This window comes from Brachypodium distachyon, chromosome 1 (assembly GCF_000005505.3).
Source record: "Brachypodium distachyon strain Bd21 chromosome 1, Brachypodium_distachyon_v3.0, whole genome shotgun sequence".
NCBI lineage: Eukaryota > Viridiplantae > Streptophyta > Magnoliopsida > Poales > Poaceae > Brachypodium > Brachypodium distachyon.
The window spans coordinates 65,919,329-65,942,183 of NC_016131.3; the positions used below are offsets into that span (position 1 = coordinate 65,919,329).

At 44.0% G+C, this 22,855-nt stretch overlaps 3 protein-coding genes across 4 annotated transcripts; 2 read left to right on the top strand and 1 right to left on the bottom strand.

Annotated features, from left to right (window-relative positions):
- The first annotated feature begins 268 nt into the window (after positions 1-268).
- LOC100834464 (serine/threonine-protein kinase ATG1c) lies at positions 269-5,714 on the top strand. Of its 2 annotated transcripts, none has more exons than XM_010230518.3 (13): positions 269-738; positions 1,184-1,301; positions 1,383-1,441; positions 1,577-1,641; positions 2,476-2,569; positions 2,663-2,743; positions 2,833-2,938; positions 3,511-3,583; positions 3,659-4,014; positions 4,141-4,481; positions 4,702-4,975; positions 5,057-5,127; positions 5,226-5,714. In XM_010230518.3, exons 1-13 carry the CDS (start codon positions 499-501, stop codon positions 5,427-5,429), a joined length of 2,082 nt encoding a protein of 693 aa, XP_010228820.1. In that variant the 5' UTR covers positions 269-498; the 3' UTR covers positions 5,430-5,714. The 2 variants fall into 2 exon arrangements, with proteins under 2 accessions (XP_010228820.1, XP_003561787.1); XM_003561739.4 differs by having other exon boundaries at positions 271-738; positions 4,108-4,481.
- Positions 5,715-9,046: 3,332 nt separating this feature from the next.
- Positions 9,047-12,612, top strand: LOC100839336 (flagellar attachment zone protein 1). The gene is made up of 15 exons (XM_003558215.4): positions 9,047-9,208; positions 9,346-9,433; positions 9,548-9,570; positions 9,735-9,809; positions 9,890-9,943; positions 10,048-10,125; positions 10,289-10,357; positions 10,421-10,573; positions 10,672-10,840; positions 11,100-11,140; positions 11,452-11,541; positions 11,622-11,726; positions 11,803-11,973; positions 12,089-12,198; positions 12,283-12,612. Exons 1-15 carry the CDS (start codon positions 9,173-9,175, stop codon positions 12,356-12,358), a joined length of 1,338 nt encoding a protein of 445 aa, XP_003558263.1. The 5' UTR covers positions 9,047-9,172; the 3' UTR covers positions 12,359-12,612.
- Positions 12,613-18,611: 5,999 nt separating this feature from the next.
- On the bottom strand, positions 18,612-22,463 carry LOC100839636 (serine/threonine-protein phosphatase PP1). Its single transcript, XM_003558216.4, has 4 exons — positions 22,100-22,463; positions 19,982-20,541; positions 19,669-19,891; positions 18,612-18,975 (listed from the first exon to the last, which is right to left on the bottom strand). Exons 1-3 carry the CDS (start codon positions 22,314-22,316, stop codon positions 19,703-19,705), a joined length of 966 nt encoding a protein of 321 aa, XP_003558264.1. The 5' UTR covers positions 22,317-22,463; the 3' UTR covers positions 18,612-18,975; positions 19,669-19,702.
- Between the last annotated feature and the right edge of the window lie 392 nt (positions 22,464-22,855).

Genomic DNA, 22,855 nt, shown 5'->3' on the forward strand with positions numbered 1-22,855 from the left:
GATCTGAAATAACTTGCATGCATGTGCAAAAAATATGAGTTTTTACTAAATAGGTGCGAACACATTAATGATGTGATGATGTGTCATGTTTGCATGTTGAGAGAAATCAAGTAGTGGATTTCTCTTACTTAGATATAGAAGATATGTTCCATATATTTTTTGCAAAAATAGCGAAATAGAGTAAGATTATGATGCAAAATACTCCAATATATTGTGTGCGCTTGTGGCAACGCGGAGCGGATATCATATTCCCCCCAGGGAGAATCTTGCGAAAGACGGAGGAATCTCGCCAGAGCCGCGGATAGGGATAACCATTAACCACGCACGCCGCCGAGTGAAGAAGACCTTGTTTCTCTTTCTTTTGTTTGTTCCTCTTCTCCGTTCCCCGCAGCGACACGGTTGCTTCTCCCCGCGGCGGCATCTCTCCCAGCACCGACCGACCTACGTCGAGGGTATCGCGACGGCGCCGTAACTCCTAAGTAGCCGGACGGGGGGACGATGGAGGACCACGGCGGCGGGCGGCGGGTGGGGGAGTACATGCTGGTGCGGCCGATCGGGTCGGGGGCCTACTCGCAGGTGTGGCTGGGGAAGCACCTCGTGCGGGGCACGGAGGTGGCCGTGAAGGAGATCGCCATGGAGCGGCTCAGCAGCAAGCTCCGCGACAGCCTCCTCTCCGAGGTCGACATCCTCCGCCGCATACGCCACCCCAACATCATCGCACTTCACGACTCCATTAAGGTAGGGTACCCTCGCCCTTTGCCTCCTCCCCCGCTCTCCTACGCAGTTACTTTGGATCTGTTAAGTTTTTTATACGGATGTCTCCTGGGTATTAACCTGCTATGCTAAAATTGGGAGCTCTGATGGTGATCTCTAGTTCAATTTGGTATGGGATGGTTGGTAGGTGGAGACCCCAAGCAAATGATATGTTAGAATTCAATGTCTCGATATCTCTCAGGGTGCGTTAATTTTAAGAAATTAGACAAATAGTAATGCTCACTAATGTCTCAGCACACAGTCAGTCGATCATACTATCAGTTAAAGGCAAACATCATATGCCCCCTCCTCCTACTCGTTGGTCAGCAAAATTTATTCTTTATCCATGGAGATTGTAGAAAACAACTATTTCGTCTTATTCATACATAACTATTAACTGATATGTTTCTGTCTTGTATACTGCTTTCAGGATAGTGGGAGGATATATCTCATATTGGAGTACTGTCGAGGTGGTGACTTGTACTCTTACCTTATGCGGCATAAAAGGGTTCCTGAAACAGTTGCTAAGCATTTCATCCGGCAGCTAGGCATGCATCTTCCTCAATCCCCTGTCCATTGGCATTGCTGATTGAGTTTTTTGCTTTACTCAAATTCTCTTGTTTCTGCAGCATGTGGTCTGCAGATGCTTCGTGACAATAATGTGGTTCATCGAGATCTAAAGCCCCAGGTCAATTCTGTTTCCAGTTTATCTGAGTATTTCATGACCAAGTGTTGACAAAAGAAGTACAATCTCATAACATGGTTACTTGTTTTCTCTTTTGCCCAAACCATTGAATTCTAAATTTTCTTGTTGTCCAAACAGAACATTCTTCTTGTTGCAAACAATGAAAATTCAATCTTGAAGATTGCCGATTTTGGATTTGCAAAGTGAGTTACTTCTGTACTATTTCTTTCATTTCTGGAGATAGGAATTTAGCTGTTACTTTTGCACATGACCTCGATTAGAAAAGAACTTTGCAATAAAATCCCTGCTTTTAATCTAGTTCTAGTGGATGGCATGTAACATAGTATTAGCATTACTGCATATCGAACGAATGACATACATATTGCTTTTGCTTATCTTTTCGCGTTACAACCCTTCCCTTTTTGCTGGGACATTTCTGTATTGCTGGGTCAACCATCATCTATTCTTTTTTCCACTGTTATTTGATTTTCTTTTCTCTGAGCAATTGGTGCTATGACACTTGCCATGGACCAGAATATTGAAATGGACACCATGCCATGGGTAAATGGGTCTGCTCCTTTCTTAAGTGGTGTGTATCATGCACTGATATGTTAGTACTCTGTTTTAAATGCAAAATAGCACGCTATCCAGGCTGCCTAACGCTTAATGGACTTAATTTTTTGATGGTAGACCATCCTATCTAGTTTCAGCAAAAATCTGCTGTATCAGGATAAAAAAATTCCTTAACATGTCTGCACTAACTCCTGTGGTCTGAAGTGATATTGTGACATTGTGAAAAACGAGTGTCCCACATTTTGGAAGAAAACTTCCGCAATATGCAGAATTACTTTGCAAGTTTTTGACAACGAAAACACCTGCAACCTTTGAAAATTACATCTGCTTCATTTTGAGATGGTTTTTGAAATAAATGAAACTCACATCTGTTTGCAAAGCTCGCACCTCAGCTTTGTCCCACACCGATCGATGACGGTTTGATCAAGTGTTTGTATTTCTTTTTTGTTTGTGTGTGTGAGCAGATTCTTACAACCTTCTTGTCTAGCTGAAACACTTTGTGGTTCACCACTTTACATGGCTCCAGAAGTCATGCAAGCTCAGAAGTATGATGCAAAGGTCGGGGTTTTTTTTCTGTTTCCATATGGATTCTGTGATGGATTGTTGCCTGTTCTTGACTTGGTGTTTCATGCTTGATTTCTGACAGAACAGGCGGATCTGTGGAGTGTTGGTATTATTCTATATCAACTTGTTACTGGATCTCCCCCTTTTAATGGGGATAATCAAATCCAGGTTTCTCTCATTTTTAATATCATTTGATCATTACTACATTGTTGGAATGTTATGTGTGTACAACTGCTAATGATTTTTTTTTTCATCAGTTGCTGAAAAACATACTAAAGTCAGGTCAATTAAGATTCCCATCTGATTGTGAGTTGAGCCATGAATGCATTGACTTGTGCAGAAAGTTACTGAGAATCAGTTCAGGTACAAAAAATCACTATGTATTACTTGTATAACAGGAATTTATGTAAGTGACTTCCCTTAAATTATTATTTCTTTTACTTTTATTGCTACTTGGTGGGGGTAAAGTATTGAGCAGTACTACTGTGACCTAACATAGATTTGGTAGGAAATGAATTGTACCATTGAAGACTATATTTAGGTTGCATTGTAATTTTGTAAGGATTGGTCCCTCTTTCTTCTCTTTGACTTCATTTATACCTTTACCTGATTTAGTTTTGAACTCTGTATGCGTTAACAGTTATCATGGATAAAACTATGTAGCAGAGAATTAGTTATTCCTAGATGCCTAGACAAAAGGATTCTGGATACTGGATAGTATAAAACTAAAACTAATTTTTTTTGTGAACTATGTTGTACCTTGGAAGATCATTGTTTATTGATGCATAATTATTTGCCTGTGCAAGTATATTACTTTTAAAAATCATCACAATCGTATGTTTTTCTTCATTTGAACAATTAAGACATGTATTCCTGTAGCGTATCATATGTACTCTACTACAATTATACTATCCTAATCTGTGTAATTGATGCAGTGGAACGCCTTACAGTTGAAGAGTTCGTGAACCACCCATTTCTTTTTGAACATGCTCCAGAGAGAACCTTGAGGTAATGTTGTTGCACTGTCTTTTGCTCTTTGTTTGAAATCATGCAATGTGTTTGATATTCGTAGTGCATTGGCAGTCGGACACCGTCAGACACAAGAGACGGCTTTCCCTTCATTAAAAGCAGTCCAACAAGGCTTTCAAGCCAGAGTTCCCAAGAAGATTGTATGCCTTTCCCTTTAGATTTGTCAACTGGACAGGATGAGGGTGCTGTTCCCGAGAGTAGTAGCCCACTGAAATCTTATGGGTTTGCCACAAATAAACAGCTGGATAAAACTTCAGGTCAGAGTCCATCAAAGCATACAGGTCTGTTCTCCAAATATATTATGGGTAATAATTATGCGCATAGTAATCAACGGATGGACCATCCTGGTAAAAGGACCAAGGAAAGCAAGATTGGTGTGGGACGTGATCCTAAAGGTGGCTATCCAGAAGGTACTGGTTTCTGTTGTGATTATCACACGAGCTTCCTCATTATCATTGAGAATAGTCCTCACTGAATTTATTATTTTTTACTTTGTAATGTAGATTCCCCTATCATTGATTCATTAGAGTTTGTAGATCAGGAATATGTCTTTGTGCCTGGAAATCCAGAGGGGTCCTCTTCTTCAACAAGTGCTTCTCTACAGCGCAACCTGCCGTTAAAATATGACTATTCCTCTGTTTCACCACCAGACTTAGCTGCTCTGAGTGCACCAATGCCAATAAATGGCACGGCAATAAACAGACAACAGTCTGCTGGAACTGGTAGCTTGGACAGTCATTGTTCTCCAGTATCTGGTACTTCACAGGGATCTGCGTACCTGAGCGATGGCATGGATCAACCACCATCCGATTATCTGACAAGGATTAGATTATTGGGGCGTTATGCATCTGCCATAGTGGAGTTGGTCAAACGAGAGGTAAAATTGTCTGCTGCTTGATGAAGTCTTTTCCTTCTATTTTACTACTTATCAACCTTTTGAAATGTTGGAACTTTTTGTTCAAATGTCTGTGTGCTTTTCTTACTGCAGCAAACTATTTTCTTGGATTACATTGATCTGCCAAAGAGTTTGTTAGTATTAGCTATGTGAATGCTAACTTTACTTGTGTTTTGTTGATCAACCACCCAAATCTCTGAAGATGAAAGATGGTAGGCACTTGGAGGCATTCTCAATCCAGCTAATTGTTCTTGCAACCTGGAAGCAAGCAATTCACATATGCAATTTCTATGCGGCTTCAGCTTCAAGAGAGAGTCCTTCCCATGATATCATTATGAAGGGGCTTGATGCTGATGCTCCCCATTTGCTTGCAAACTCTCAACTGGCTAATGATGAATGCATGCAGATTGAGAGGCAGTTCCTCATTGATGTTGAATGTGCTGAAGAACTTGCCAGCACTGTAGGACAGATACCTGGTACTGTACCTTGCTTGGGGTGAGCCATTATCATCTGTTGGTGAGACTTTCTTTATCCTGATAGTTAGCTAATGCATGCAGATGCTACAGCAATGCCTGACGCGGTTGAAATAATATTTCAATCTGCACTTGAATTAGGAAGACATGGTGGTGTAAGTAAAGTGATCTCTCTTTCATCCCAGAACCAACAGTTGGTATTTTACCTTTTGACCGCCACATGTTTTGTTTTGTTTCTGATTTTAAATTGCAGGTTGATGAGATGATGGGGAAAGTGGCACTTGCCATTTCGCAGTATACAAAGGCAGTGTGTATGCTGCGTTTTCTCCTGACAGAGGCACCGTCGCTCGCCCTCAATCCCCCCTTGTCCCTAGCAAGATCTGACCGGCACCGACTGCGCTCATACATTGAAGCCCTCAACACTAGGCTCGGCCAGTTGCAATGCCAGAGGCACTGACTGCTGCGGTTAGGCCTTCAGGTCTGACTTGTACAATATTCGTTCATTTGTACATATATTTGTTTGCCCAAACGAGGGCTGTAAGATAAGCATGTCAGAGATCGCGCGAGTAGAGAAATCCAGTGTAACTTGCCCAAACCACTATCATAACGTGAGCAATGTGTGAGTGAGGTGTTAACGTATACATGGTTTATTCTGCACAAAATCAAAGCTGCAGCCAACCATGGTCAAAATGTAAACAGACTGCTTCCTCGATAGTTGTTTATTTATTGGGCTCTTGCACGATGAGAAGGTGTCGTATAGTCCCTCTGATTTCAAATTTGCCTAAATATTGTTGTATCTATTTTTAAAAAACGTTCTATTTTTAAAAAACGTTCATACATGTAATATTTTGACAACAATTTAGGATCACAATTTAGGATCGGAGGTAGGGAGTATGTTTTCACTCTTACTTGCTCGTTGGTAGTGCAATGCAGCACCGTACCCCTGGGCCAGTCTTCTGACCGTGTCGTTGTGTTGCATCTTTATGCACATCGTGTGTTTGGTGGGTAAACCATGTGCGTCATGATTTATCTAGGCGATCTCTCCTGTGTGCACGATATTGCTAGATCAACGAGCAACATCGAAGCGTCTGGTAAATCTAGTTAGATCAATATTTGTGGAAGTTAACATCTCTAGCTCGGCTGTTTGCATCTTGATATTCCTCTGTATTTCTAGTGAAGAAATTGCAGAAAATAAAACATTGCATAAGTTGAATTAGCTCATAGGTTTTGGGAGCCATATGAGCTTACCTGGTTCTAGAAGCAATTGAAATATCAACACCACATTAGGTTTTTTCGGATCTACAAACCCTAGCCGCCGCCGTCTTCGAAGAAGCTTCGATCTCATCTCCAGTGGTTCCTCTCGTCTCTCACGGCCGATCTGGCCTTAAGAGACGAGGGGAACCAGGGATCAACGTCTGGCATCAAATTTTACTATCTTCTTTTGTTAGGTTTTAGTGTGCATCTCGGTGGCGTCTTGGTGATGGAGACGCCGTCGTCTAGAAGATTGGTGTCCTGACTCCTTCATCGTCATGGTGTAGGCGTATGGAGTCAGTGGTTTTCACGACACGATTTTTCGGGTTTTTGGTCTTTTTTCTTGATGATTCATTGACGAAGAAGTAGTTTTACCGCTTGTTATCTTAGGTTCTCACTGTTTGAGGTGGGTGGCTCATGCGGCTTTTCAATTGAAAGATCGGTATGGTCGACTAGAGGGGGGGTTGAATAGGCGACAAACAAATTTTACTTTTTAATTTTCTTTTCTTGAAAGATACAAACACTTAATCTTAGGGTTCACTAAATTCTCTAAAAGAAATGCAACCCTAGTATGAAGTGCACTAGCCGAAGCAAAGTATAGGCAATGAAGTAAAACAAATAAGTAAAGGGGCAAGTATGATACCACACGGGAAGACGAAGATTTCATCGGAGTTCCACCTATTGAGATCAGTGTACGTCTCCGTTTGGAGGAGTGTTCTACCACAAGGTGAGAGACGCCACGAAGGCTCACTCTATTCTCCAACCCACCACACCACAAAGGTGGGATGAGCTCTCACAACACCACAAAGGCGAGGTGAGTTCCACTAATGGCTTTCTTAAAGGCGAACGGCAAACCTTTACAAACAAGGGAAGGGCACGAATCCACAACTAAATTGGAGGCACCTTCCCAAATCCTCAAACACCTCCTCACAAGATTGGAGTGCTTGAAGAGACACCTTCCGGCTAGGAATCCCAAAATCCCAAGAGTAACAAAATCCACCAAGGAAAACAAGGAGAATCAACTTTTGAGTTGGTGAAACCCTAGATCGAGCTCTTCTCAACCCTTCCTCAAAGTATTGGCTTGGGGGATGCACTATGGAGAGAGATCTTGAGATTTGAAGCTCTTGGTATTCTTGAGTGAGAGAATGGGGGTGAACTGGGTGTATTCGGGCAAGGAAATCCGTTGGGGACGAAGCCCCTTTTATACCCCATCGAAATCCAGCCGTTAGGACACATTTCAGTAACACCGGTACCAGGCCAGTAGTGGACCGGAAGTTCTAGGGGGTAGAACTTCTGCCCTGCTACCGGTCTCCTACCGCTATACGCAGTACGATTCCAGTAGTGTTACAGTACCAGACCGGTACCAGGGCAGAACTTCCGCCCACCGGAACCTCCGGCTAATTAGGCGTTAGTACTGGCTATCTCTGAAAAAAGTCTGACAAGTAAAGCAGGATAACGACAATTCTCAACTCAAAACTGGATTTGGACTTTATGTGGTGCAATTTAATAGATTTGTGTACATGAATTTGATTCACACAAAGCATTCCCAAATGGACTCTCTCTTTATAGTACGGATTTTCCTACGACTCAATAAAGTAAAAAGCCGTAAATGCTTCTACTCTTCTTTCCTTTTTGAGGGCGATGAGTCGTGTCACAACACTAGTTATAAAATCTGAAAACACTTGGCGCACGATTAGTCCACAAGTTATGTTGTCATTAACATCAAAACTCATTAGAGATCGAAATGCCCTTTCATCAATACCTTTGAGGTTAGTTCAGCTTGTGAAAGTATGGTATTTTGCAATTTTGTCAACGAATACGTGGAGAAACATCAAGATGCGAAGGATGGATCAAGAGAAGTATATTTCGAAACGCTACAATGAAGCTTTTAGTTTTGTTAAGTATCTTTTTTATTTTGTGTTCGTTCATGTATCGATCTTTTGTACTTTGTCTTTTAATCGTTGATTAAAAAAAAAGACATATCAACACCAACAGAATACCGATCGACATACATGCGCCCATAATAATATCATAAAGTGCCGATAAAACACATGCGCCCATAACATCAGGACATAAGTTGTTGGTCTCCATCTACTTCCAGATATTTACATACCACTACATGGCAACCCCCACATGCTTAGGTCTCTAACTTTACATTCAAAAGTGGTGTAGAGTCTGCTGTTTTGCGACTTGAGTCACACCACCTTGTATCTGCTGACCTAGGCTTGGATTGTAATTTGGTTTCTTTCTATCAATTAGGCGCTCCTAATTCCTCGTAAAAAAAACTCGGTTCTGTGAATATTGTAAAACATTCACAATTTGTCAACCACATAATTCAATTCAAATATGCTACTAAATATTATCAGTGCATTTGTCCGTTTCATAACTGTCACTGTTCGCTCTCTATGTTTATTAACATGCCAATCCATTTTCCTAAAAATTTACGAAATGGCATCAAAATAGTTAGTCTTAGCAACCAGTAAGTGGTAATGGACCTGTTGATAGCGAGGCGTTTATACCTCCTCATTCTAGAGGCTCCATGAGTGCAATCTTCCTTCAATAATTAGTGTCTCAGATTTAATACAACTTTGTATTAAGTTAGTAAAAAAATGAGACACTTGTTGTGGATCGGAAGAAGTACCTTGTGTTCTGTATAGAAATAAAACAGTTCGATGTTCTTGACATTTTGAAGGGTTAAATTGGAATATAGTGGGCCATCGATCACCAGGAGAACAACTCAAAAGCTGCATATCGTCTAGCTCGGCCCAAGCAGGGAACTTAGGGCCCAGCCCACTAGCTTCGTTTGCCTGTCGCCCGGTATTCTGTCCCGTTCCGCTACCTCGCCCGCGGCATCGCGGAACCGGAGGAGTTCCGGGGTTAGAAGGCGCTTCCTGATTCCTCCGTTCCAAAATCTCCCAATTCTCCCGAACCGATCCGACGCTCTTCGCAATGGAATCTCTCCACGCCTCGAGGGGCCGCCGCACCGTACGCCCCCCTTCCACCTCTTCTCGTTTTCCCGTTTTCTTTTTCAATGGCGACCGGGCGCGTTCAGATCCGCGGCTCGCTTCCCCCGTCAGCTTTTCTGATATCTGAGGCTCCGGTTTCTGTTGCGTTCGTGTCAGCTGGAAGAGATCCGGCAGAAGAGGGCCGCCGAGAGGATGCAGCAGCAGAATCCGCCCGCTGTAGCGGCATCCCACGTTGACCCTTACGGTTGGTCCATCCTTCTATTTATCTCTCTTTTCCGCAACAATTCGTCGCGATCGTTGCTTAGTTCGCTTGGTTTCGGTGCTAACACTGGATTGTGCCTATGGTGATGATCTGTAGGGAACCAAAGAGCCGGAGCAGAGGTTAGTTTTTTAGTGCCCCTTTTGCGTCGAAGAAAAAGAGCCAGACAAGTTTATTATGCCATTTAATAGCATTTCACCTCTGAAAGATCGGTTTTGGTTGCGATTGTGTAGCACCCCTATTGTTTCTAGACAGCAACTAAGGCTTTTTTTCGCCTGAATGCTAGCTGCTTGCTCGAGTTCAACAACTTGAAAATGGAAGAATGGAATTGGAGAGGGAAAACCAAATGCTGTTGTCCAAGGTATCTTTGTCTGTAACTGGATATGTGTATAGTTACCCGAGGATGGGTAGGTCCTAATATACACGTCATGCTTTCCCCAGTTTGCGGAGAAGGAAGTCGAAAAGGATTCCCTGGTTAACCGGTTGAATGACCTTGTGAGTTCCTTACAGTATACTGCTAGCTGGTACTTTCTGTGCACCAAAGTGCATCTGCTTTTACATGCATTTAAACCTTTTGCTACTTGATTTGTGACTTGCAGGAGAAGAATGTAGTACCCTCCTTGAAAAAGGCTCTGAATGACATTTCATTGGAGAAAGGTGCTGCCATTGTTGCTAAGGTATCCAACATTTGTTTGTCATTGCAGGATTATTTATGTTAATCCCTGTTATCACTTGTTTATTATTGTAGGAGTAGTTATGTTAAGATGCTATATTTCTTATCTGCTACTTGTGCATTAATGCTTAGTCTCCGTTATCACTTCTTAATGATATGCTAAGTAGGAGGATGCTCTAGCGCAACTCAGGAGCATGAAGAAGCGGCTGAAGGACGCAGAAGAGGAGCAATACAGGGTATTTCTAAAGTTAATGTCTTCTTAGCAGTATCGTCAGTGTTTTAATGTTGTAACTCGACAGGCAGAAGAAGACTCTGCATCCTTGAGGGCACAGCTAAATACCCTGCAGCAGCAAGTAATGAGCAACTCTTACAGTGGGTATGCAGTGGAAACATCAAGCGAGAAAACTCTTGCCATGGAAAAGGAGATACAAGATTTACAGGCTCAGCTAAAAGTAGGTTATTTGTGCCTTTTGTTTTAGTGTTATACTTGCCTTCAATCTTGTTTCATCTATGTAAAAAAAAATTGACATCTAAAATTTGGCATACAAAGCAAGAGTCACTGCTAAGGCAACAGGAGCAGCAAAAACTGGCTGAAGAATCCCTACTGAGGCAACAAGATCTGCAAAAGCTAGCTGAAGAACAATCCCTTACTGCTTCTCTTCTGGCTGAAAAGCAAGAGATGGATAACAAAATTGCTACAATAACAAAGAAATCTTCAGGTGTGGATGACATACGTTTAATTGCATTATATCTGTGAAGTAGAACAAATTTATGTAACCTCAGCAACCCACCCAAGTAAACAAGTAATCCTATTCTCTAGATGTTGGTGCATGTGTTTTCTCCCATTTAGTAGTGATATCCATTGCTTCGCACTTTCCATATTTTAGTGATGCATAACTACATGGTAAGGTACCTTTTATCTTGTGGATTTCAAAATTATACACCCACTTGTTAAATTAAGTTTTCCCTTCCATGCAGAAGAGGCTTCTGAATTGGCTGCACGCAAAGCATTTTCGATGGTAATGCATCTAGCAAACTTTAAGTTCTTCAGTTTTTTCAGATTTTTAGTTTTCTACAGTATGGACTACCTAGCTGCAATTTTTCGGTATGGCTTTGGACATTGCACCATATATTATGCCCGCATTGATCAAGGGCTCTCAAGGTATGGTTGATAACGTCAGATCATGTGTGATAACTGGATGATTCAGCACCTGTAATCCTGAAGGCAAAAGTCAATTTCTACATGGGTGATAGAGCAGTTGCATGCACCAGTAGTGTTGTTTGTTCATAGTACAATTTGTACTGATCCCATTTTATTTCATTATGGCAGCAAGATAGAGAAAAACTTGAAAACCAGTTGCATGATATGGCTTTGATGGTTGAGAGGCTAGAGGGCAGCCGCCAAAAGCTGTTAATGGAGGTACATTTCGCTGCCGTCCTTCTATTTGAAACAATCCAAATTCCCTAAGTTGGGACTAAGATTTCTATTGTGCTCAACAGATTGATTCTCAATCATCAGAAATAGAAAATCTGTTTGAGGAGAACTCGGCCTTGTCAACTTCGTACCAAGAAGCTGTGTCTGTTACAATGCAATGGGAGAACCAGGTGTGCTGTCAGCATTCTCAATCAGTTTGTGCATAGAGATGCTAAAAGACTTGCGTATTGACTTTGGAACTTCCAGGTTAAAGATTGTTTGAAGCAAAATGAAGAGCTCCGTCTCCACTTAGAGAAGCTACGAATTGAGCAGGCTAACCTGTTGAAAACAAGCAATAGTTATATCCAGCCAGATGGGCAAAGTGAGACCAGCATCTCAAATCCACCAGAATTGGTCACGGAGAATCTCTCTCTAAAGGTTAATAACCGGAACGTTTAGAAATGTTTTTTGTTGTTTGTGTAGTGACCAACTTGTGATCAGATCCAGTTCATATCATGTGATGAATTTACGGTGGCTTCCATACCACATGCAGGACCAACTCATCAAAGAACAGAGCAGATCTGAGGGGTTGTCGGCAGAAATAATGAAAATGTCAGCTCAACTTAGAAAGGCAGTCCAAGCACAAAATAACCTCACACGCCTGTAAGTGTGCTGCCATTTATATCTCTTCCTTGGCCCACTCCATCTTTTATAGGTGAAATTAAACAGTTATCATCTCTCGTGCAGATATAGACCTGTACTGAAAGACATAGAGGGTAACCTGATGAAAATGAAACAAGAAACTTATGCGACGATCCAATGATTAACTGCATATGAGTGCAAACTTCAGCGATGACAACACTTGTACAACCACCCTGGATGTGCTAGTTTCTCACATGTTGTTCTCAAGATTGTGTTGCTTTACAAATTATATGTGCATTTTTTCCTGTCTTCCGGCTTCCCGCGAAGGCCGTCCTTCATTGTAGAGTTCGATCAACACTGCTGTACATGCGCAGTTGTGCGACACTGAATTTGGCGAAATGACAAAAGTAAAATCAGATTCTTTCTTTTTCCAGATTTCGTTGGATCATTTGGTTGATGTAACAAGCGCTACCATGGTGCCTACACATCCCTGCGTCTAGTTCTTATTTGTCAGCTAGACCTGTGAAATAAACTTGCCTCTTCATATATTGCACTTTATAAATAAGAACATGACTGAGATGCAATGCAACAGTGCACCCATATCATAAACCGCTAGTAAGAGCATTTCCAAGAGATGATGTAAAATAGGGCAATGGAGCCGATGATGGCAAGGGGAGACGTGCTTTGGTGAACTATGCCTTTGTGATATGTTTGAACTATATTTTGTGCTTGTGTGAACTACGTTTGTGAGTCGTTGACCTTTCATATGTGATTGAGATGATGAAGCTATGATTTTAAATTATGCTATTCATATGCTTGTGTGATTATTTGTTAACTATCTAGGTTCATATGTTCATGACATGTATGTGAATTTGCAAAATGTCAAGTGTTGCCACACGCTCAGACAACCCAATCATACTCCAGAATTTATCAGCCATTCATCTGTTACTTGTCAGTAACTCGCATTTATAATCTTCCATCCTCAATGTCTGAACATTGCACCACTGGCCTGAACCCGGATTAGCTCCATCATGAAACATGGGTGTGGCGGGTGAGCGCACTGTAGCTCCTTTTCTCATGCTACAAGGTGTGACACACAACTCCGCAAGTCCGTATATGTTGGTGTCATTCCACCTTCACTCACAACGTGAAATTAAACTTTGCACACGTGTCATGTAATTTTATTTGGCCTTTTTCTTTTGAATTATTTGGCCTTTGAGATCTTACTTTTTTACGAATAAAGTCTGTTTTAAAACATTGTGCTTGTAGAGTTTGTTGAAGTCGAACCTTCGCCCCTGAATCCATGAAATTGGCACCCTGTACTCCGTAATCCTGGTCATTAGGCTCGCGAACGCGTAATCCCGGTCATTGAGCTCTCAAACGTGGTTTCCAAACGGGACTGTCGTTGTGGCGTGCTAAAATCTCGCAACTTATCTTTTTCCTTGTCTCGCTGACTCCCTCCCTGCATGTGTCTCCCCCGCCCAATGGAGTCTCCTCGCTCCACGAGCCGCCGAGCAACAAACACCGTTGCGCGCGCGGTGGACACGAGGGTCACGGCTTTCGGCCCGGCCATGGCTGGCGCCTTGCCGTGGCTTTCCTCTTTGCGAGGCTCTCCAGGGGCACAACGGCCGAGGAGCAGAGGAAGGTGACGCACCGGGGTCCGGAAGCTGGCCAAAAGCAACGTGTTCCACCGCGCAAGCTGCCTCGTGGGCTCGTGGTCGTGGACGTCGGCGCCGCGCGTGTCGCGGCTGCTCCACCTCCTGTCCTCGTCGGACGCGTCCTTGCGGGAGAACGCCGTGGCGAGCCTCCTAAACCTCTCGAAGTACCATAAGTCAGAGCGCGGCGAGCAATGTCAGAGTCGGGATTCGGGAAGGCGGTGTCCGCCGGCGCCGTGCTCGCCAGCCTCGTCCTCTCCGGATCCGAAGACCGCGACGACGTAGCGCTGCTCACGTGGGTCACCGAGCAGCCGACAGGTGCAAATGCCATGCCCGCAAGCTCGGAGCGGGCCTCGTCGTGGACGTGGACTTCCTCGGCGTGTCCGTGTCGAGGTCAGGGAAGGAGCATTGCGTGGCTTTGCTGGCATCGCTGTGTCGGCATGGCGGCGACGCTGTCGTGGCTCTCATGGGCAAGATGCCAACGCCGATCATCAGCTCGTACCACCACCACCACTCGAGGCAGACTGCAGCATAGGAACGACATCAGCAAGGCTGAGGTCGGCGAGTGCAACGGCAAGGGCGTGTTTAGTTAGTCAAAGATCCCAGCATTGACCGCATCAAGACAGAAATACCCATTTGAAAACCACGTTTGAGCGAACATGGATTTTTGGCTCCTGAGATCCATTGCTCCTGGTAACATGGAACAATCCCTATCCATCTTTCAGGCCAGATAATCACTGTGGACTGCAGCTTTTTGGTTCAGTATGTAGTGTATAAAAACAGTAAAGAATACTGGGCCGTCCAGGTAGTCTTTCATGGAAACGTTTGAATTTTTTGCGTGGGGACGGGCTACCTTTTCCTGGACCGGCACATGTGCCCTGATGGATCAGGTGGGCCGGCACACCATGGTACAGGTGCCCCTACCTGGACCGGCACATGTTCCTGGACCAGTGGGCCCACTCACCACTGTAAATATCTCTCCCTCAACCCACGCTCTATCCATTCCCCCATCTGCCCCTACCTCGCACCATCCCGTCATCAAGCTTCTGTCGTCGCTCCTCCACCGTCGCCGAGATGTCCGCGTCAGCCCGCTACTCCGTCTGGTCCTAAGCAGGTCGTCGGGCATCTCCTCACCGGGTCGTCGGGCGCGCCGATCGCGGGTTCGATGCACCTCAGCGGGGTCGTCGGGCACGGCGAAGATGGGCATGGCGGAGATGGGCACTGGTCCGATGCACGGAGACGGATGATCTGGTGCTCTTCCGGAGGATCTGGTGCGCGATGCGGCGGAGATGGGCAGGGCGTGTTGGAGATATGCCCTAGAGGTAACCATGTGATGATGTTATTTCCTATGTATTCATGAGTTATTGTTATTGTCTTCGAACATCATCACTGATATGTATCAATAAATACGTGATTTGTTTGTGAGACTATGTATTCTATGATGTTGTTCTAATGGTCCTTGGTCATTGAGGTTATGCGGACACATAATCTAGACTAGCAATGTGAATCAGTATGATGACTATGTTTCACAAGTCATAGGGCAAGGTGTTGCCGACTGATAGCATGGACTCGGCAATGAGATTGTTGAGTCGGACAGACCTGCACCGAGACACAACGAGATGATTGTCATTTGTTAGTCTCAAATACGATGTATATGTCAGTCCTAGACCTGAGGTCATCGCATGAGCTTGGGATGTGAATCGCCCTACTTAGGGATTGCCAAATGCTACTCCGTAACTGGGTGGTTATAAAGGTAGTTTTCGGGTTTGCTGAGAAGCATGCTGCGAGTCATGGTTGATCAAGATGGGATTTGCCCCTCCTATTCGGAGTGATATCTCTGGGCCCTCTCGAGTGATCAGATTCGGAAAGCATGGCCATGCGACTTGGGTTAAGTGTTAACCCGTTCGGGAATCTGTATCACAGGAACGAGAAGAGAGTCGAGCTATCCACAAGGATGACAAGCACTAGCCTTGAGCTCGACACACATATCGTGAGGCAAAAGGAATGTTGCATCTGACACATTGTATGGTTCGTCAATATACCTTGTGGTCACTCGAGAGTTGGCATGTGCTGCTAGGCGCCGCTACCAACTATCGACTTGAGTCGGTGCCAGTGGACGAGTAAGGTGTTACTCGGGCCCGCAGTCCGAGCTCGTAGTCGTGTCCGACTGACCGCGAACCTGAAGGGTCACACGCTTAAGGGGTGGGGACCGAGTTGGATCGGATCCAACTCATATCAGACTTAGACTCCTAACGGGCCTCAAGTATTGAGCCCACTAGGGACGTCTATATATGTGGAGGAGACCAACCTGGCTAGGGTTACACCAGTCCAGACGCGAGTTATACTCGGTCGTCACACCTCCACACCCAAAACCTTGTGATCGGATCTAGCAGTCCGCCGCACGGAGTTCCTCCCTGTACGTGTGGATACCTCGGAGGCGCTGCACTTGCGGCGCTTGGACGAACTGCTCGTGGGCAAGGAGGAGCAGGCCGAACGACTACTCGGCATTGACACGCATCATCGACTCTACTTCTGCTACGGGTCTGCGCATCTAGTGGTAATCTCGTGATTCATTATCTACAGAATTGATCTGGGCAGAATCGGTAGAATTTTTATTTTGTGCTAGCGTAGCCTACCGCGTTCCCCAACAGGGCGGTGGCCGGCGGGCCATCCGGCCATGGAAGATCCTGCTGCTTCTGCTCTCCCACTGGAAGATCCCGTCGCCGGCAGCAAGCCCACTCGTGGCACCAGGGCGAAGATTCGCTCTGTCCATTGCGACGGCCGGATTCGCCGGAACCCGTGGGCTCCAGGAATCGGCCAGCCTCCGCCCCGGAATAGCTGGATCCGCAACTACCGGCACCACCTCCGGGAGTCGACGCCGGCCGGCTCCACCGCAGACAGCTCTGCCTGGCTGGTTTGCCTTCCTCGTGAGGCCGCCTGCAACTTGCTGCAGTACCACGGGAACGGCCGACCGCGTCCTCTTCTTCTTTTCCTCCTGATTTCGATCTTGAGACCACGGTTTGTTGTTCTAATTGCTTTCAGCTCTTGCGGTCGCCCTGCATGTATCTGCAGTATCTGCAGCTCTTGCGGTCGATCTGCACCAGCCTTGCGCGCGGCTACCCTCGAATCATGGAACCACAACCGTGCGAACTGTAGATACAGCTGCTGATCCATCAAATTAGGAGGCTGATTAGTAAGTGATTTGGGAGCAAGAATTTTTGTTGCACGAGAGAACCGAGGCCTCAATAAATATTAGGACTGGTGTAAGATCTATAGTTTAATTGAAAATCATGTGGTTGCTGCTTGCTGGTTTGTGATTGCACAACAATTTTCGTTAGATTAAAACTGGTTACCAAGTTGTGTGTAGGGAAAAATAAAGATGGGTTGGCATTTTGCGTGTGATGAGGATGGCACGATAGGATGGTTAGATGGTTCGCAAATCCTATCGATGAGCTACTCAGGCAGACGAATCATGGACCACCTGAACACAAGATGATCCGGGCGGTGCCAGGTGTTGGTCGGGCGAGTGAGACGACACGTGTTAATATAGAAAAATGTAACCATGCGACAATAAAAAAAAGTGTTCCGATTTAAAAAAAATGGACCAGCAAATTTCAGAATCAAACATGTGCCGATTTTGGAACTGGCCCAGCAAATGTCAAATTGTTCCGGCCGACCGAAGCAATTCTCATGCCAATCACGAAGGACCAGCCAACCTGGCCATTACGAATGCTGAGCGAAAAAACAGTAGTTTCTTTTTTTTAGTGAAAAAAATATATTTATTTGATCAGGTCCAGGTAGCCTTGGTGAACCAGCCCATGTTTATTTGCGGTGATCCAGGTTGTCTGGAAAAAAAATTATTTGATCAGGTCAGGTAGCCTAGATAAGCCAGCCCAGGTTATAGAAGGCCGCGGATGGACCATTCGGTGAATAAAAAACTTCAGTAGGCTTCTAGAATACCGGGCCATACTAAAATGATCTGTTTTTATATTATTATGGACCGGCCCATCTGTGCCGTCGGATCGGATATCTAATGGTGAGGACACCGGGAGCACCGGTTCCCGGGAGCCAAATAGCATTTTCGCGTTTGAGCGCCTAATCAACGCGATTGGAGGTAGATGACCGGGATTGAAGGTAGAGGTTCGATTTCAACAATCTCTACAAACACGAGCTCAAAAAAAAAACGAGGTTGTACTCTCTATGAATTTGAATGAAGTCCATTCAACTTATTGGACGAGGATTCATACTTGATCCTGAGTCTGATCGTGGAAAAGTTTGTAGCAGGTTATCTCGAAGATGAAGTACACCCGCTACGCCGTGGCCTCTGGGGGGCTAATCCGTCAGAAAGAAGCTTGGAACCTCCAGGTCATGTACCTTTTTAATTGAACAGCTATTTCAACGTGTCACTTTTTTCAATTCGTGTGATGTGGTTTCTTTTGTTCAGATAATTTTACACCGATCACCAACATGGCAAACGCAGATTTTCCTGTCACACCCGATAGGCTCTTCACCCAGGTAGCGCCCATGGAAAGTGGTAATCCAACAGGCCAATAGCTAGCTATTGGGTGGACAACGTACTGTAGCTTTGACTCCCACAGTAGCACACGACAATGCAGGACAGAATAAATTTCAAGCCATCTAGCCTCTTGCAAGGTGTCTTCGGCAAGTTTCTCACGAAGCGTCAGCATTCCGTGTGCTCGCACTAATCAAATTGTTGCCATTGGAGTTCCCTAGAATCTAAGATAAAATTCATCTATCTAAACTTTGGTTACAAGCAACTGAGAAACACGGCCTTGGCTTGCATTCTTACCTTCATAAAGTGATACATGGTGATCTTTAAATAGTGGAACTTCCAAACAGATACTTTCATATTCAGAATTTCTCCTTGCTGGTGAAGGAAATCACCTGAGGTCAACTCGCAACTTCATCCTTCCATAATCAATATATCTACAGCTACAAGATGGTTCCGCACACAGTAACAGAAAAGGATAAAAAATCTGGCACTTGCTATGAAGAGTAACTTTCAGACCAACTGTTAGATATGATATTATTTGGTTTCCCCAGTAGAATTAGCCCGATGCTGCCTTCAAGCCTAGCGCCTGCATGTTGATGTCTTGATGTGATTGTGTCCGCATGAGAGCGCCTATATTAGTCATAATAATTGAGTGTCACAACATAAAACAAAATTTATCACAAGTTATCATATGTAGGATGCCCATGTGACAATATGGGTCAAATCTGTCTTAAAAAATATTGATGGTCCAGTCCAGACGGCGCCTAAACATATGACTGAGACCCATTGGCATATGGTTCACAATGGCTGCTAATGGTCCAAGCGATAAAAAAAGGAAAATTCAGGTGAGTATGCCATAGGCACTACAAACTGATTCATTGTTGTGAACAATATTGCCATGTACAATACAACTGATGGTTTTCTCTGGAAGACACTATTAATGAAAAATAAACAAGCTTCGATCATGGTGAACACAAACCATATACCAACATATTGCCTTGTGATATAAGACATCAAAGCAGCTTTCTTCAAGTACATGTTTCACAATTGGTTAAATAGATAATGCATATTCGTATTCATGATACCAAGATCCAATTCGTCTGAAAATCTATTAACAAGAATTATTTAATAGCACGATAAACAAACTAGATCTGAGCAGAAGTCGATCAGTCTATTTCACTTCCAAGTTCAGAGTTTTCTAACATCTTCAATGGAACAACTAGACCAACACTCTATTACTTGTATGCAGTCCAGATGATTCTATGACCAAACGATTGCACCAGACATACACTAGGGAAAGATAGTACAACTGGGGCCACTGACCTCAGAGCCTAGAAGAGGAAAGAACTTCACCATTTCACATTTTGTTTGACGCCATAAATTTTGTTTTTCTCTCAGCAGGTTTGAGAATTTGAAAAGAACACATCAAAGTTTCATCAACACTCATCATCGCGCCAGCATTATCAAATTCACCACAATAATTGGGAGCTGAGAAGATGGTGACCAGTTGTCTGTCAGCGAAGAATTCATAACCATCCTCAACAACCTGACATCAGATCAAATACATAAACACCTTATTAGTTTGCTAGAGTAAGCTAGAGAAACAGACAGAAAAGATGTTGCACTAGAATACTACCTGGTGAGCCCGGCAAATAAGATCAAGATCATGCTTTAGAAGGAATTCCGTTACTTTGTCGTGGCCAAATGTGTATGAGACCCCCCTATCGTTCATGCCCCACCCTTGAACATCTTTTCCTGGATCAGACCAAAGAAGATCGCAGAGTAGACCAGTATCCGGCACATCAGTAGGACGGGGCAAGTTTTTTATCTCATCCAAATGTGTCAGATCAGGAGAAAGGCCGCCATGCATGCATAATATTTTATCATCAATTAGAGCAGCCACGGGGAGGCAGTTAAAACAGTCCGTGAAAACCTTCCATAACCTCACATTGAATCGACGCTTGCATTCATCATAAAATCCATATATTCTGTTTATTGAAGCACACTCATGATTCCCTCTCAGAAGAAAAAAGTTCTCCGGGTACTTGATTTTGTATGCAAGAAGGAGACATATAGTTTCCAGGCTTTGTTTGCCTCGGTCAACATAATCACCTAAGAATAGATAATTGGCCTCTGGGGGAAAACCTCCATATTCAAAGAGCCTTAAAAGATCACTGTACTGACCATGGATATCACCTGAGAGCAAACAACAAGGGACAGAAAAATCAGATGATAATATGGTAACTACAAAATGCATTTTGTCAGAGCTGACGATCACAAGCCTGTTATTGGGATGCCAATAAAGATGTTTCTTGGTACATTTTCAATATTTGATGAGTACATGGAAAATAGCCAACAGTCAATCAAAGAAGAGAAAAGGTGGCCTATTTTAGCAACTGAAGTTCTGAATGAACAAGTGCTTGCTAGGATCAGCAACAAAAACTACCTCACAGTTTTGAATATCTGTAGCAATCATATTACTTAAACACTTGTCACATAGGTAGATTATTAACACTGAAAAAAGAGGGTCGAAAAATTGCTGCTCCGACGTCGACAATGTACTCCATGTGAAAATAAGCACGCTTCCTATTTTGTAATACAACCTAGTTACATGTAGATAATTTATGTTTGGAGTTTTCACACAAAAGAGGTAAATAGACAGCAAGGTAATACTAAATTTAGATACAAGCATGCAGACTTAAATTTTCTTGAGAACGAGCTAGAGCACACAACAGAGAGAACAGTAGTGCAATTAAGCTGGTCACCAAAGAAACTTGCGTGCATAATAGGAATCAAGCATGCATAAGACCACAGGGTTGTGAATTCGCAATCGGGATTTATTTTCAATTCCACACATATACAATAGCTGGGAGCCCAACAATGGTTACAACTGCCCAAAGGTATCTCAGAAGTTGCTTAAATTGTGAAATTGGGTCTAGAAGCTTAATACGGAGTAGCATATTTAAACTGAAACGAGGCAAGTGGAATATCTATGATGAATCAGTATCAAAATGACTAATTTCCTGTGCATAAATAGACGTGATAAGCAAACCCTGTCACCAAACATCTGCCTGATACCCACTGTATGTTCATCCAGCAGAATGTTAGCTACCTCGATGATAGTGATAGGTGTAGGTAATGTACTCCCTCCGTCCAACAAAGGATGTCTCAACTTTGACAAAATTTGAATGCATCTATACACTAAGTCATGTCTGGATACATCCAAATTTTGACAAACTTGAGACATCTTTTGTTGGACGGAGGGAGTAAGAAAAACTCCCAAGCAAACTTGAAAAACAAATTTATATGCAAATAGTTAGAATTATAAATCTCGCATTCCCGTACTAAGATGCTAATTTTAAGAATTCGTTGCACAAGAAAATCTTGTCAGCCTAAATCAACGGTAAAGCAATTCTTCGATTGTATATTTTGCTGTGGGAGCATCTTCCCATTCAAACCCCTCAGCGAATGGCAACCGCCTGCATACATACTACAAAACCTTGAACAAAAATCAATGTGATAACGTCCTTACCACCACCTACATACAGAAAAGAAACCACTTAACGAGAAATACCTGGGTCAATGCCACAAAGGATTGTTTCGTTTAACGCGCGCGAGATGGAGATTCAATCGCCACAACCACCCCAAGAAGCTAACTTTCCCCCACCTGCGGCGAGACCAAGCCAGATCTACTCTACGAACAGGAGCGGGGAGAGAGAGTCAAGAGGGCAGGAGAAGAGTCGCACTAACGCACCGCAGATCTTGATGGGAGCCTCGAGCTCGAGGAGGTTGGGCTGGCCGAGGAAGATTTCGCGGGAGGCGGTGCAGAGCTGGCGGATCTCCGACTCGGAGAGCTGCACCTGCTTCCCGGGGCGCGCCGTCCGCACCTCGAGCAGGCGGCGGATGATGTCGTCGAGGAGCGCGGCGTCCATGCTGCCCCCCTGCCCTCCCGCCGCCGGCGCCGCCGCCATCGCCTCCCCACGGGCTGGAGAGATCGGTGGAGTTAGGGTTTCGGCGCTTCGGGCGGAGCAGGTGGCCGAGGGGGTGGGAGATTGGGTGGTGGGCCGCCGATAGGTACTAGATAAACCTGTCTCGTCCTTTGAGTTTTGTTTGTTTTACTCCTACTCTATCGCTCTTGGTGTTCCTGTTTTTATTTCTCTCAAATAATTTTTTTTCGAGCTAGGTCGTGGAGAGTTTTGATGTGGCCTGGTTGGTGCGTCTAGCCGTTTAGAGCCTAGACCAATTTTAAGCCGGTCACAGTCGTGAGTAATATAGATTAATAACATGCATACGTTATTAGTCTAAATTAATACTTTCGTAGTGAGCAATAACATATATGTGATGTCATGCATTGTGTCATTTATTAGGTCGTAGACTCATCTTTTCTTAATTTGTGTGATGTTATGGTAACATATCTAGTTATCACAAACCTTTCTCTCATTAATAACATGCCACATCACCAAATTTGCTCAGTTGACACTTATGTTACCACCTATGTTACTCTCACCAT

Excerpts from the sequence above, each read along its gene's own strand:
- LOC100834464 (XM_003561739.4), top strand. The coding sequence starts at position 499 with ATGGAGGACCACGGCGGCGGGCGGCGGGTGGGGGAGTACATGCTGGTG. Across the intron at positions 739-1,183 it reads CACTTCACGACTCCATTAAG|GATAGTGGGAGGATATATCT; the intron begins GTAGGGTACCCT and ends TACTGCTTTCAG. Across the intron at positions 2,570-2,662 it reads CTCAGAAGTATGATGCAAAG|GCGGATCTGTGGAGTGTTGG; the intron begins GTCGGGGTTTTT and ends CTGACAGAACAG.
- LOC100839336 (XM_003558215.4), top strand. The coding sequence starts at position 9,173 with ATGGAATCTCTCCACGCCTCGAGGGGCCGCCGCACC. Across the intron at positions 9,944-10,047 it reads TTAACCGGTTGAATGACCTT|GAGAAGAATGTAGTACCCTC; the intron begins GTGAGTTCCTTA and ends TGTGACTTGCAG. Across the intron at positions 11,141-11,451 it reads CACGCAAAGCATTTTCGATG|CAAGATAGAGAAAAACTTGA; the intron begins GTAATGCATCTA and ends TCATTATGGCAG.
- LOC100839636 (XM_003558216.4), bottom strand. The coding sequence starts at position 22,316 with ATGGCGGCGGCGCCGGCGGCGGGAGGGCAGGGGGGCAGCATGGACGCC. Across the intron at positions 20,542-22,099 it reads GGCTCCCATCAAGATCTGCG|GTGATATCCATGGTCAGTAC; the intron begins GTGCGTTAGTGC and ends GTTTGCTCTCAG. Across the intron at positions 19,892-19,981 it reads TTATTTGCCGGGCTCACCAG|GTTGTTGAGGATGGTTATGA; the intron begins GTAGTATTCTAG and ends ATCTGATGTCAG.